The following is a 13,547-nucleotide window of genomic DNA, read 5'->3' as shown; positions in this document are numbered from 1 at the left end:
TTCGTGACAATCCCTCTGTTAGTTATGGGATATTAAAAGTTTGGACTAAAATGTTTGATTCTTTTTTTTTTAAAGACTGCCATCTAGCTTCAGTGCTAAGCTAATGCTAACTTGCTTAGTTAACAATGTCAGATGGTGAGGTGAGGGAGACAGACTGTGGAAGGGAGCCAGAGTAATAATACATATTGAGTAAATGCAGAGCTAAATGAGGATTCATGGTGACCTTATCCAGTGCTAACTTTGTTTTAATAAAGCATAAAGTTTTTAAAAAAGTCTTATAAGTAAAGAAAGCATCTGTCTCCCAAATCCAAACTGGGATTCTAGTTTTAAATACTCTGCAAACCACAAGTTAGCTAGCCGTCTGAGAACAAAGTGCTGATATGGTACAACAAGGCTTTTAATATAAGATGGGACCTGATTATACAAGACTTTGTATGTGAGGAGAAGAATTTAAAATTTGATTCTGGATAAACAGGAAGCCAATATGGGATAAATATGGCACCTGATTCTCTTTCACCTGTAATTCAAAACAACCACACCCCTAACTCCAAGCCTTAGTAGTTCCCAAATGGAAGAGTTATATTTAAAAAACAAACAAACAATCAAGTTGGAACATTTTAACATGAATGTACATCTGGACTGACTTACTTTTGAAACCAGTCTTAAGTGGCCATTAGAGGAACTGCAATAGTAGTAACCAACATGCCTTAAAAAACAAACAAACAAACAAAAAAAACCCAACCCAAAACACAAAAGGTCATACACCAGGAGGAGATGGCTGACTACATTAGATAAGCTACTTTTTGCATGCTTGAAGTGCAGTTTGTTTGTTAACAGGCAGCACCGTGTCCTGTGCCAGATATCCACATATGCACATATCAGTGGCATTTGTTCATCACACTTCAGTCAAGCATTATTATTACTTTCTTTATTAGGCACAACATTGAAATACCATCTTTTAAAAATATTTTAGCCCTTATACACTTTGCTGATTCTTTTTACATTCTGATAATGACATTTACTCATTTGATATCTCAGTCATAACCACCACCTGCACCCATCTGGTTACCCAAACATCTTGATGCCCCCAAAAAACAAAACTAAACTAAATACAAAAGTGGAATAAATAAAGTTAAAGATTATTTTCTCTTTCTATAGAAGACATGACATCAGCGCCATGATAACTATGCAGTCTGATATTGTGACAGCCTCAACCCAAAATCTGTGGCATTGAAATCTCCTGTTTGCTAAAAACAGTGCACTCTTTGTTTTTTGTGAATAGTAGAAGCTAACTAAGTGCATTTAAGCTATGTACACATATACACACATACATACATTTATAGATGACTTGGCAAATAATTTCAGTCATTGTGTCATTCTAACAATTAGCACGAACACTTGTGTTTTTCCTGTGTTCAGCTCTGAAGTCAGTCAGTGAATTACCAACTCTCTGGTCTTCACAGGGGGCAGATCTTGATGCTCTCAGAACTTGAACTGAAGTCTAGCCCAACCCCGATTCCACTCCCCACCCAGAAGGTGGCATAAAGCGGCTGGGTAAAGTTGGCTCGGAAGGTGTGGAGGTGGGTCATGCTCTCTGCGACGCTGTAGAACGACAGCGTTCCCGCGGACAGGTCCAGGTAAATGCCCACACGGGGGCAGTACACAACCGGAATGTCCTTTTTCTGATTGTCATGCATGGCTGTGCAGCAGGTGTCCGACAGCTCCAGGGTCCAGGACTGGGCATTGTATCCGAGGCCTGACCTGGCGTCCGAGCCCTTCCTGGCCATCGCCCCGTAAGCTATGCCGGTTGAGGAGCCCCGGCCTCTCCACTCCACCTCCCAGTAGCAGCGTTGGGCATACAGCGGGCTGTCACACATCACCTGGGTCCAGCCATCAAAACGCTGGGGGCTGTCGGGGTAAAGCTGGGCTGTCCCCTGCAGGGCGGCTTTAGTGTTGTTCTCAGAGAGCGTCAGCTGCCTGTGGGCCGTGTTGGAGTCGAGGGTCAAGCTCACTGAGTCTAGGAAAGACATTTCAAGGACAAAATATTTTGACAACTTATCATGACATCATGGCAAATTCTGTACGTCAACATCTATGTTCTGATACATAACAGTGGAACAAGATGCCCTCTGAGAGCGCAAACCTCCTCCAAGCTGGCTCACTCTCTGGGCAGTGTTAATTTTAAGGTAGCATGACAGATGTTTGATAGAATAATGGTAATGGATACTAAATAACTATACATGAATACCTTGAGTTTATTATATAATATAATACTACAGTATATTTCTCACTAACAGCCCCCTAAGCAGCTCATTGTCTTTAAAAATGCTTCAATGTTGTGACTGATCACAAATTAACCTGGTAACATGCTCATTATATTAAAGGAAAAATATCACAGTCATTAGGAGTTCTTCATGCATGTGACTACAGTTCACTTATATACAAAACAAAAGATTTTTATATGAGAACAAAAATGTGTAACTGAGTTTTGGCCTTCAATGAATGCTCGAGAAATATGTTTTTGAAGGTTTCATGTAAGAATATTGTTTATCTGCTTGTTGTTGTCATTACTTTTTTTCCCTTCTTCTTGGAACATATGGTACTTTTAATGATATGAACCCAGGCCAGACCTATATATGAGCATCTGATCCTATATTATTTGTATGGTCTGCGTAGTATGTGGTGACTGAATGGTTAAAAAGTGACAGTTTGTGGTCCCAGTTTGTGCTTAGATCTGTCATTTTGTACAGACTTACACTGCAGGAACTCCTCTCTAGTCCTCGGCTCCGGGGCCTGAATACTGTCAAGGCTGATTTCTCTCACTGTAAAAAAAAAAAAAATTAAATGCATCTTTATTTATTTTCACTGTACATCATAATAGTTTGATTTCCATTTATGTTTCTTCTCTCAATACGAAAATGACTAAAGCTTGAATGACTCACAGGCGGGGAAAGCCGGAGCGTGATTCATGGAGTCCGGAGTGGGCGTATCCAAAAAGAGACCGGGGTTAACTGACCAATGAGAAAACAGCATTAGTGACGTCACTGAAACGCATATTGCTTAACTTATTCAACCGGTTGAACTGTTGATGGGACAATACATTCATGTTATATATAGAAGGGCAATCTTCTTACTTTCTGTGGGAGTTTCAGACAGCTCAGCCATGCCCCCTGTTGAATGCAGAGACAGAGTGATTGTTTCTGTTAATGTCACTAATCGCTCTTGAGTGCTTCAGTCAGTAAACACTTCAACTAGAAGTCAAAGCTGTCTATTTAAATGTAAAACCATCTAATAACTTATAAATATCTAGCACTTAGCCAACTTCTCATTCATCATCATCATCTTGTTTCCCACAAAAGCAAAGGCAGAAAAATAACCATAAAACAGCAAGATTCTCCCCCCCCCCCCCCTTATTACCGGTACTGAGTTTCGGATCTTTCAACATCAGATGTTTCAACTGCTTTCATCTCTCAATGACAATAAAAAAATGCTTTCACTGCTTACATGATAAACGATATTCATGCCATCATTCCAACTCCTCACACCTTGACTTCAAAACATTTCAGGCTCCCTCCTTTGAACAACACTTGCTCCAACTTTCAGTTTTTACACATCAGCTGACACTTCCACTCACTGTCCTGTAAAGTACACAGCGATCTGTAACTCCCTTTCTTCCTCTCATCCAGCTGGCTTTATTCTCTACACTTCTTCCTTCATTTTCATGATCAACACCAAAACCTATCAAAGCCTAAACTGAAATGAAGCGTCATTTAAACTGACACTTGAACTACTTTTACTTTAATTCGAACCTCTTTTATAAAAAGTGAACTTTTTAATGTAACCATGTTAACCACTTTTTCATCTTTTCTTCAGAAACACCCCATCTACTAGTCACTTAATGGTTTGGTTACTGAGATCGCAAAGAGAGTATGAGTGTTGTTGGAGTCAGGTCCTACATGGATTTCCTCCTGCGGCCGGTGTGTTGCTGGCCTGTGCGGCTGGAGTAGCCTGGCTGGTGCCACGGCGATTGGAGCGGAAGATGCTACTGATCGACGCCATTCGACTAAAATCTGAGAATACCATGAATCTGATGTCAAATCCATGTCATAGTGTTTGTCAAAGCTGTATTAATATTAATTTTTGAAAACTTATTTTTGAAAGCAGGTGACAGAAAATGGAAACAATCCAAACATACGTCCAGTAGATGCCCGTGCTGGAGCAGGAGCAGGCGTAGGAGCAGGAGTCAGGCTGGCTGGGACTGGAGTAGGAGTTGTGGCCTGGCTCTGGCTAGACCTACTCCAGAGTGACTGAGATTCTCTGCGGCTGGGGGTGGGGCTAGCTCTGGGGCTCAGTCTGTGGCTGATGCTGGACCCGATGCTGATGTTGGATCTGGTGCTGGCTCTGGGGTTAGGCTCCCTCACTTTTTGGAAGACACATGGAATAAAATTGAGTTTAATTTATTGAAGCCATACAAAAATTAAGTGTTTACATAAACTTTAAATCAAAATTCAAAGTGTCTATGGCAAATATAAGTGATTGGTGACAACATCAGTATGGTATCAGAACGTCATCTGCTTTTATCGGTTATCTATGGTACTTCATGCACAACCGATTTAGCGTCACTGCAAATAGGTTCACAGTGGTCACAGAGTCCAGAGTTTACACTGAGATTTAATATTAGCCACTAGTGCTTCTTTGTTATAAAAAACGTCTCATCTTAGAATGTCACTTAAAAGTGGCCATTATACCTTTCCCTGTTTTCTGTTTGTTATGATGGGGTATAGTCATATTAAACATGGACAAAGTTTCAAAGTTTTGTATGAGCAAAAAGACTATGAGAGCTGATATCGCTGACATGGCCATTTAAGGCCCCCAATTTAAAAAAGGGGATAGGAATGAAAGCTAAAATAGTGTCATTAGGCAGTGGATACAATGAATGTCAACACAAAGGACAAAAAAAGACTTTTAGGAATCTAAAAAAAAAAAAAAAAAAAAAAAAAAAAAAAAAAAATCACACAAATGATTACAGTTCAAGAATAAAAACTGACATTGAAAATGAAAAAAAGAAAAGACTGAAGTAAAGGTACGTAGTGAGGCCTGAGTAATCAGACATCCTTAAATATAACTACTGTTATATATATTTCTTAAATGCAATTGAATACAAACTGTTTAAGTTCTGTTTGAGTTTCAACAATATTTTTGTGTCTTTCAACAGCAGAAGGCCCTCCTCACAATCACCAACACGTTCATGGTGCAACATGAAATAGATTTACATGTGTTACAATGAGAATATCAACACACTGATGTTTATCCGATGTACTCTGTTCACCAGATTTACACCAGGTTTACTGTATTAGCGTATGAATGTCTTCCTGTTAGGAACAAAGGCAGCTACAAAGTCATACCTGACATCCAAGTCACTGTGGATGAGGCTTAATGGAAATGGACTGGCATTTAGTATAATGCTTTTCCAGTCTAATAGGAAAGTGCTCCCTGTGTAATAAGTATGTATAATTGAGTGTCATCTGCATAGCTCTGTGTGTGGCAATCGCAATGTGTACACGCTATCTGCCTTTAGCATAGAACAGGTGCAGATGACAGTGTGCTGCTAGCAAGATTAAGCAGCAGAAGAACCACCACCCCAGGACTGACCTGTAGACAGCCACCCTCTGCCTAAGTGAGAATACTGTTAGCCCAATGACTCTAATAAAGAGAAACTGAGCCACAGAAAATGCAAATGTCAAGTAACTCTGCCACACAATGTGCCTTGACTAAAAATAAGGAAGAACTGTCATTTAAGCAGAAAAAACACCTTGCAGTAGGAAGTAAAAGCCAGATTATTATCATGAAGGGTGATGATATTAATGCCAGAGCCAACTCACATGCATCTCTGTCTTCTCTCCTCTGTTTGTCCCGCAGTCTGGGTGAGCTTGTGTTAGCTCTGTCTAAAAACCAAGGAAGAAACCGACTTTTGAAACAAACTTTTCTCTACTTTATCCCTGCTGTGAGTGAAATTTAAATTAATGCTTAAACAGCGGCACAAATACAAACTCTCACCTCGTGCTGTGTCTCTGCTCCTCACATCTTGAGTCCTGAGTCCTATACCTGAATATAAAAAAAGTGACAACGTCAGGGAAATCCTTTGTACGTTGTCAAATGAAGCTTAACAATCATCAGAGTACAGTACCAAGTCCTCGTTTGTCTGTACTTCGCCCTCCAATTGAGATAGTGGGTGTAGAAGCTGTAGAAAAAGAATGAAATTACAAATTATTTCAAATATTTATACAAGATTGGACGACAAGATGTAAATATGTAGTCATGGTAGACAAAATGTGGTCAGAAAAAAAAACACCAAACATACCCTGTGGACGGGCGCTTGTGTTGCGGGCACTGAGACCAGAAAACACTAGAGAAAAAGGAAAATCGGTATCTTTCTACCAACATCATGCAAAATGTGAAAACGTTTATTTGGATTTAATAAGAAAATTCAAACCTTACATTTTAAAATCCCTCCTTTCTGTCCACTTCGGTTGGCTAAATAAGATTAGAAGAGGTTCAATTAAAAACAACAACAAAAAAAACCCACTAAACTTGAATGCATTAATAATTACGTTGGAACAATGCCTGGAACTTACAGTCTCCCAGAGCGAACAGTGTTGTGTCATTCACTTTAAAAGAACACAGATAATTACATTAAATGAGGTACAAAATAAGACAGAATAAGAACAAAAGGCCTCTTTGGACAAACCTTGTTTAGTGATCTTGCCCAGCTCTTGGTTGCATAGATCTTCCACTCTCTCCCTGAGACCCAGGATGGCATCTCGTACAGGCTCAAAGGAAGCCTCGTGATTGACTTTCACAGCTGGCAGATCCCCAGACTCAAGAGGACTGCACATAGACTCGTACGTCTGAGGAAACATGGCAGTTAGTTTAAAAACAAAACAAAAATTATTTAATCAGGATATCAGGAGTCTTGAGATTCAGAAAAAAATGACTGTATATCCTCCTCTGTGGTCTTCCTCTTTTCCACCTGCCTCAAACTCTCCATTTAACATCCTATAAAATTCAAAATATCCACTGTCGCCTTTGCACCTTAACCATGTCGCTCTAATTGTGTCTCCAAAATGCTCAATGTGAGCTATCCCTCTGATGTCACTCCCAACAAAAACCTTAGTGTTTTCACAGTGCCATTGTCTCCAAAGGTTTCATTACCATCTAGTAAACTTTCCCTAACACTCTTGCTGCTATTCTTATGTCATAAGTCGTGTAAAGAATAAGCAATCACTGCTGTGTCCATGACCAATATTTCCACTCAGTGACCGTCACAGCCCGGCCTACCTGCAGGTAGTAGATGTTGTCTTCGCAGCTTGCCAGGTCCTTCATCTCAGTGTCCCTTTTCTTCAGCTCCTTGATCTCAGCCTCCAGACTATCTGTAACTTCTTGTGCATGGCCCATCTTCTCCTGGTTGGCCTGATCCATCACCTCCTCCAGCAGCTCCTGAAGACGTTCCATGGAGCGCAGCAGCTCCGACAGCACCTGCTCCGCTTCATTGTGCACCACATCAGCAGAACGCTGCGCACACAAGGAAAACACAAAACTAAGTAAGGCCCCTCAACCACCATCATATTAGTTAAACCCTGTAGAAAACCTGTTTTCCATTAACCCCCCCCCCCCCCCAAAAAAAAAAAGAATTGTCTACTGCTGACCAACCTTCATCTGCTCCATCATCTTCTTCATGTCTTTCAGCTCCTGCTCTCTCTCTCTCAGCTTCTGTTGGGTCGCTGACTGCAGGTCGGACAGCGATTTCTGCAGAGACGCACGCCGTGACACGAGATCAGAGAAACAATCCCACAGACAAGGAAGCAGGTGTGTAGGTGGCACAGAAGACAACATGAGAGGGTGGAGCATTATGAATGACTAGGCTAGGAATGTTGTTAGGAATGTCTTCAGCCTGGCTGGACCCGGCGTCGCACACAAAAGGAAATAACTGACTTCTTTCAAATAAACCTTTTATACACAATAAGGGACAGCACAGAGAAGGGCGGATATGCTTTATTTATAGAATATTAACTGTAAACTTCCATTTACAAAATTATGGAGATTTTACCCAAACCAGTCATTTTAATTTCACTTTAGATCACTCTGGTCATTAGTCATTATGTAGCACCCACCCTCTGCTCACCTGCTTCTCCAGCCTTTCGACCTTGGTGGACACGCTCTCGTGGCCTTTGTGCTGGTTGCTGGTGCACAGCCAGCAGATGAACATCTTGCACTGTCGGCAGAAGAACTCCTGCAGGTATTTGTGCTGGGTGCAGATCTTTTCGGCCAGGTTGCCTGTCGGTGGGATGAGCTCGTGCTGCTTTAGGGATTTCTTTGTCTGGTGAGGCTTCAGATGGGCCTCGCAGTAGGAGCTCATACACACCAGGCAGCTCTTGACTGCAGCTCGTTTTTCATTTTTGCACATGTCACATGGTACGACCGAGGAGGAAAGCTTCTCTTTGGCGAGTCGCATGGATTCACGCACTTCAGATTTGAGGGCTCCTTTGCGGAGCTGCTCCACAGCCTCTGCCAGCATGGTGTTCCTGGACAGGGAGGGCTTGGGGCAGAAGGTCTGACGGCACTGAGGGCAGCTGTAGATCCCTTTGGGGTCATCTTTAGTCCAGTAGTCCTTAATGCAGGCCATGCAGTAGCTGTGACCGCAAGGGATGGTGACAGGATCATTTGGCAGATCCAGACACACGGGGCAGTTAAACTGCTCCTCTGTCCACAGCTTTGAACTCATAATGCTGCTAATGAAAAAAAAAAAAAAAAAAAGAGTCAAGATGGTTAGCAAGTCAGAGACTTTTAGACAAAGAATGGAAGAACAAGCTCCAGAGATTCAGAAGGTAGTGTGAAGCCTGGGTTCACAGGAGGAAAGTGTCTGTCGCTCTCAGGTGAGCTGGGCGGGACCAGAGCCACCAGGCCGGTCTAGCGAGGAGAACGGGTGTCAGTGGAAAACTGTGGAATGCCAGGAAACCAAAGGTGTGAGTGGACAAATCAGTACATCACAAAGTATGGCACAGATATTCGGGCTCTTTATGAAAGTAAATATTACTACATGTAGTAGCAAAATCTACTTGAGTAGATTATTCCTTTATTATCAGGACAATTTAACATTATTAGATTGTAACACTGAGGTATTAAACTCTAAGCAGCATATTACTCTTATTTAATTCTAGTCTTTTCAGTCTAGTAGTACATGACCTTGCGCTTAAGTCCCCCTATACGGCCACAAGATAAATGAGATGATTATTGGTATAGAAGAATTGAAAAATTCAGTCCTTTGTGGTAAAAATTAGAATAGATGTGGTTACAATATAGAAAAAAACTGACCTATCATCAGACAAATCAACAAAACCTCTGCCACAGAAATACAGAGAAATGCAGCAACTGTGTGATGCTATCATGTCAACAGGGACCAAAATGTCTGGAGGATTTCCAGAGTTGATGAGCCGTACCATGTATTACCAGACTTTCCAGCCCCTGGATGGATCTATGTCATGGTCTATTAAGGCAATTCTGAAGACAAATGGAGGGCCCAACCTGGTGCAACCAATAAAGTTGCCAGTGAGTGTACATACAGTTAGAATGTTAGATGTAGAAGTTTGTTTTAAAAGGAAATGAATTAAAACATCTTATAAAATGAACTACACCTATAAATAAATTTAAAAATAAGACACTTAAATGTTGTTTCCAAGACATCCGTGTGTTGCTGAGATATCTAACTGATGCTGAATTAAGGCCAGGGCTTTACATTTCAACGGCGCTAGTCCCGTCTTCCCCGAGTCCACCTGAGACTCAACATTTTTACAGTGTTCACGTTGCTATCACTTATTCAGGATATTTATTTTAAAAAAATAAATATAGAAATGTCAGAATAGCTGAAAGTTGTCTGGGGACAGAATATATTGTTTGTTAGTAAAACAGTGTGGTAAAAGTTTTCATTAACCAATGAGTAGCTTTGAACACAGAAAGTGTCTACAATGAGTTATGTTCAATTAACCCCTGCAAAATTCATGCTGACTGTTCAGTTTCAGTATTTTTCCCCCCCATAGTTACCTCTGTGTGACGTCAGTGAGATGGATATCTCTAATATTTACATCAGTGTTGGGGAACTCCAGGTCTCAAGGGCCGGTGTCCTGCAGGTTTTAGATGTGTCCTTGATCCAACACATCTGATTTAAATGGCTAAATGACCTCCTCAACATGTCTTGAAGTTCTCCAGAGGCCTGGTAATGAACTAATCATCTGATTCAGGTGTGCTGACCCAGGATTATATCTAAAACCCACAGGACACCAGCCCTTGAGGCCTGGAGTTCCCCCACCCCTGATCTTAGGAAGCCCCGCCCACCTGCTGTTGAAATATTTTGTTTGTGAAAGGCAACACCTCAGTTTAGCTTTAAGGAAAGGTCAAGGGAGTAAAAAAAAAGGGTACTAGTAGAAGTCTCAAAAACACATAAAATCTCTATGTATCAAATATGATACAGGGGGTAACCCACTGAAGCACTGTGGCATGACCTAATAAGGCATGTTCAATTAAGACATCTGAGAAATACTGACAACCTAAAACAGTTTTGTAGGACTGTCCAAAATATATCAGCATCTTTCTGCAAGTTTCATGAGCAGCTATAGAACACATCTGATGGAGGGTGTTGCTATTAAACAATGAAAAATAGTCAACTTTCAGGTGTCTGTCCAAAAGACTGGGCACAGTTACTTTCCCAAAATGTCTCACTACCAGCATCAGCCTCCTTGAAAAAAGGCACAAATAGTGCAAATCCAAATCCAGATAATTTGTGTATTTTAACCAGCTTCCTTTCTGCCCATTATGCACTGTTTATTTTGGCCTCATTTATTTGGGAGGTTGCTCTGACTCCTTTTAATCTGCAGTTTCACAAAAGCTTTTACTGGATAATGACAGACTTCCTTTTCATCAGACAGTAAATGTGACACTACAAAGAATACTCACCAACAAATTTTCACCGGGAACAGACTGGAAAGTAAAAAAAACCCGACATGTTTGCATGGTCATCTTTAAATAAGACTTAACTTTGGGTGAGGAACATGTCAGCTAAAGCAGCAGTAGGCAGGAGAGAGGGATGTGGTGGGTATCTTTGGGCAGTAATTTTTTTTCTTTAATATAAATGTTTTGTGCTCAGAGTCTGATAACTTTTCACACCATAATTGATGTCTACAAAACAGTGGTAATTACAACGCTAACACAGTGTGAACCTGTACCATAATCGGAAAAACCCATTAAATATATTTGTTTTCCTCTCCACGAGGCTTTAAACTGCTGTTGCACATATCCAGCTATTATCTTCCTGACCTTTTCTCTGCATTGTGTTTGCCTTCAAATAACTGAACTATTTGTCAGTTGAAATCTTTTAAATAAATAAAGACCGCTGAACTGAATAAAGTCGTTTCTGAGCCCCTAATCTCCACTGTTGTACACTTTTATACCTGAACTCGGGTCTTTTATTAGTGTAACCACAACCACTCACTAGATGGCAGTGCTGCACTCACGTTAAAGCAATAGCAGTAGCCTGTTCCGTTTAAAATAATAAAAATAAAAATAACCCGTTCCACTTGCTGAATGTTGACAAAAGTGAACAATGTGCGAGTCATTTCTATTTAACTAAATGTCTGTGAAGGTTCTCAGTCATCCAGGTCATCGTAGTCAGAGGAGCTTGCAAAGAAAAGCGTCTGGACTTCTTTAAGTTACTTGAAGACGTTTCACCTCTCATCCGACAAGCTTCTTCAGTTCTAAGGTCAAATGGTGGAGAGTCCCAGATTTAACTAAATTAAAAAGAAGCGAATAAATAGAACTAACAATATAAGGTAGTATATCGGCTCATCACTGTTGCTACCCAGATTGACGGAATAAAAACAACTTAACGCTAACTCAAAAACACAGACACGACAATGCTTTAAGCGAACACGGAAGTACAAGGTGGAGATGCTTCTTGTGTCATCCAAAGAGCTTCTCTACTGTGTAGCATAGCGGTGTTGCGTGATTTGAGCTAACTTGTTTTCATTTCGGAGCCATTTTCAGTTTCGTTGAGATGCCAAATAATGTCGTTAAACGTCCTGGAGTCGGGGTCGGGGTGCTGGTAACGGACTCGGCTCACCCAGGCTGTGTACTCTTGGGGAAACGGAAGAGTGCGGTGGGAAAAGGGACATACCAGCTCCCAGGGGGTCACCTGGAGTTCGGGTATACATTGACGTTGTAGACTCCATTCATAAATCTGACATAGTTTTCTTCTTCTTCTTTCTCTTTAATTAAAGTGGTTGGCGTGCGACAACCAGGTGTAGTTCCGTCCCCTAACCGGCTGAAATATGGGGACGAGAGGTTCCCACACCATCTTTATCCCATTACCTGTGATATATGCTAATGGAGCATTCTTCTCTGCTTGATCAGCTCAGATTTGCCTTAAAACTTTATGGTGAAAAGTTTTGATATATGTAATGATTGCTGTTAAATTTTTAGCTTCATTTATCAAATAGTTTTTACGTTATATTTAATTAAAAGTGGTCTCTGGACCTATTTCCGATATGTTTTGTTGCACTTTGACGTCTGACTCAATGTTTGAGCATGAATGCGTCTACTGTCATACCAACCTTCTGCATATCCTCCTTCACAACAGCCACCAGTCATATTTGTGGTTTTCCTCCTTTCCTCCTGCCTGGGAGCACAATCTCTACCACTCCATCCAGCTTACTCTGCAATTCCTCTCTCTCTTCCATATACATCCAAACTTTGGACCAAAACATTTTTGTGGCAAATTGGAAATTGTGAACAGATTACATTTTCTCAGTATAAAAATGAAAACAAAACAACTCAGGAGTGCTGCTAATTCTTTTTTTGCACTCCCGTGCATGCAGACAATGGAGACAGAAAGAGCTGAAATAGCCTTAGGAGCCCATTAATGTACTTTAGCTAATGTTAAATAAGATGTTGGTTTTTTATTTCATTCAAAGGGAGACTTGGGAGGAATGTGCCCACAGAGAGGTGCTGGAAGAAGCTGGGGTGGGTTTGGTGAACACCCACTTTGCATCAGTAGTTAACGCCATCAAGCTGGAGGAACAGTACCATTATGTTACCATATTTATGCAAGGAGAGTTGGACAGGCAGTCAGGAGAGCCACAAAACCTGGAACCAGATAAAAATGAAGGTGTGTGAAGTGGGACTGCTGTTTTTCAGTGGGGGGAAAAAGCACCTCCACTCAGCTCCCAGTGAGCAGCTGATGAAACAAAATGTGTTGCTCTCTCATTTTGCAGGCTGGACGTGGACACTCTGGGATGATTTTCCTCCAGAGCAGCAGCTCTTCATGCCACTGGCCCGCTTGAGGCAACAAGGCTTTCAACCATTCAGCAACAAAGACAGTTGACCCTGAAACTTCCAGTTATATTATGAAAAACTGTTACTCCACAAGGATAATACAGGAACACTGTTTAAAAACTGCTGTTGTCTCACATGTCTTTTTTTTTTTTTTACAGTACGTACTG

The 13,547-nt window shown here is 41.1% G+C and overlaps 2 protein-coding genes across 5 annotated transcripts; one reads left to right on the top strand and one right to left on the bottom strand.

Annotated features, from left to right (window-relative positions):
• Positions 1 to 109: 109 nt before the first annotated feature.
• trim25l (tripartite motif containing 25, like) lies at positions 110 to 12,467 on the bottom strand. 4 transcript variants are annotated; one of them, XM_085152427.1, is made up of 17 exons: positions 10,140 to 10,354; positions 8,183 to 8,786; positions 7,711 to 7,806; positions 7,339 to 7,572; positions 6,749 to 6,908; positions 6,636 to 6,668; positions 6,499 to 6,534; positions 6,362 to 6,406; positions 6,188 to 6,241; positions 6,058 to 6,105; positions 5,883 to 5,945; positions 4,196 to 4,420; positions 3,957 to 4,070; positions 3,135 to 3,170; positions 2,943 to 3,011; positions 2,757 to 2,822; positions 110 to 2,017 (listed from the first exon to the last, which is right to left on the bottom strand). In XM_085152427.1, exons 1-17 carry the CDS (start codon positions 10,244 to 10,246, stop codon positions 1,458 to 1,460), a joined length of 2,550 nt encoding a protein of 849 aa, XP_085008553.1. In that variant the 5' UTR covers positions 10,247 to 10,354; the 3' UTR covers positions 110 to 1,457. The 4 variants fall into 4 exon arrangements, with proteins under 4 accessions (XP_085008553.1, XP_085008551.1, XP_085008549.1 ...); XM_085152425.1 differs by lacking the exon at positions 10,140 to 10,354 and adding an exon at positions 12,224 to 12,467 and having other exon boundaries at positions 111 to 2,017; positions 8,183 to 8,789; XM_085152423.1 differs by having other exon boundaries at positions 111 to 2,017; positions 8,183 to 8,789; positions 10,099 to 10,353.
• nudt15 (nudix (nucleoside diphosphate linked moiety X)-type motif 15) lies at positions 11,649 to 13,442 on the top strand. Its single transcript, XM_085152439.1, has 3 exons — positions 11,649 to 12,252; positions 13,020 to 13,213; positions 13,320 to 13,442. Exons 1-3 carry the CDS (start codon positions 12,104 to 12,106, stop codon positions 13,427 to 13,429), a joined length of 453 nt encoding a protein of 150 aa, XP_085008565.1. The 5' UTR covers positions 11,649 to 12,103; the 3' UTR covers positions 13,430 to 13,442.
• The last annotated feature ends 105 nt before the right edge of the window (positions 13,443 to 13,547 follow it).

This window comes from Neolamprologus multifasciatus, chromosome 23 (assembly GCF_963576455.1).
Source record: "Neolamprologus multifasciatus chromosome 23, fNeoMul1.2, whole genome shotgun sequence".
Lineage (NCBI taxonomy): Eukaryota > Metazoa > Chordata > Actinopteri > Cichliformes > Cichlidae > Neolamprologus > Neolamprologus multifasciatus.
Note: the sequence above shows the minus strand (reverse complement) of the source record. Positions and strands in the feature narration are given on the sequence as shown.

Coding starts and splice junctions, on each gene's coding strand:
- trim25l (XM_085152427.1), bottom strand. CDS start 10,246: ATGTTGAGGAGGTCATTTAGCCATTTAAATCAGATGTGTTGGATCAAG. Junction 6,669..6,748: donor GGGCAAGATCACTAAACAAG/GTTTGTCCAAAG, acceptor GTTCTTTTAAAG/TGAATGACACAACACTGTTC. Junction 2,823..2,942: donor CGCTCCGGCTTTCCCCGCCT/GTGAGTCATTCA, acceptor TTTTTTTTACAG/TGAGAGAAATCAGCCTTGAC.
- nudt15 (XM_085152439.1), top strand. CDS start 12,104: ATGCCAAATAATGTCGTTAAACGTCCTGGAGTCGGGGTCGGGGTGCTG. Junction 12,253..13,019: donor GGGGGTCACCTGGAGTTCGG/GTATACATTGAC, acceptor TTTCATTCAAAG/GGAGACTTGGGAGGAATGTG. Junction 13,214..13,319: donor GGAACCAGATAAAAATGAAG/GTGTGTGAAGTG, acceptor CTCATTTTGCAG/GCTGGACGTGGACACTCTGG.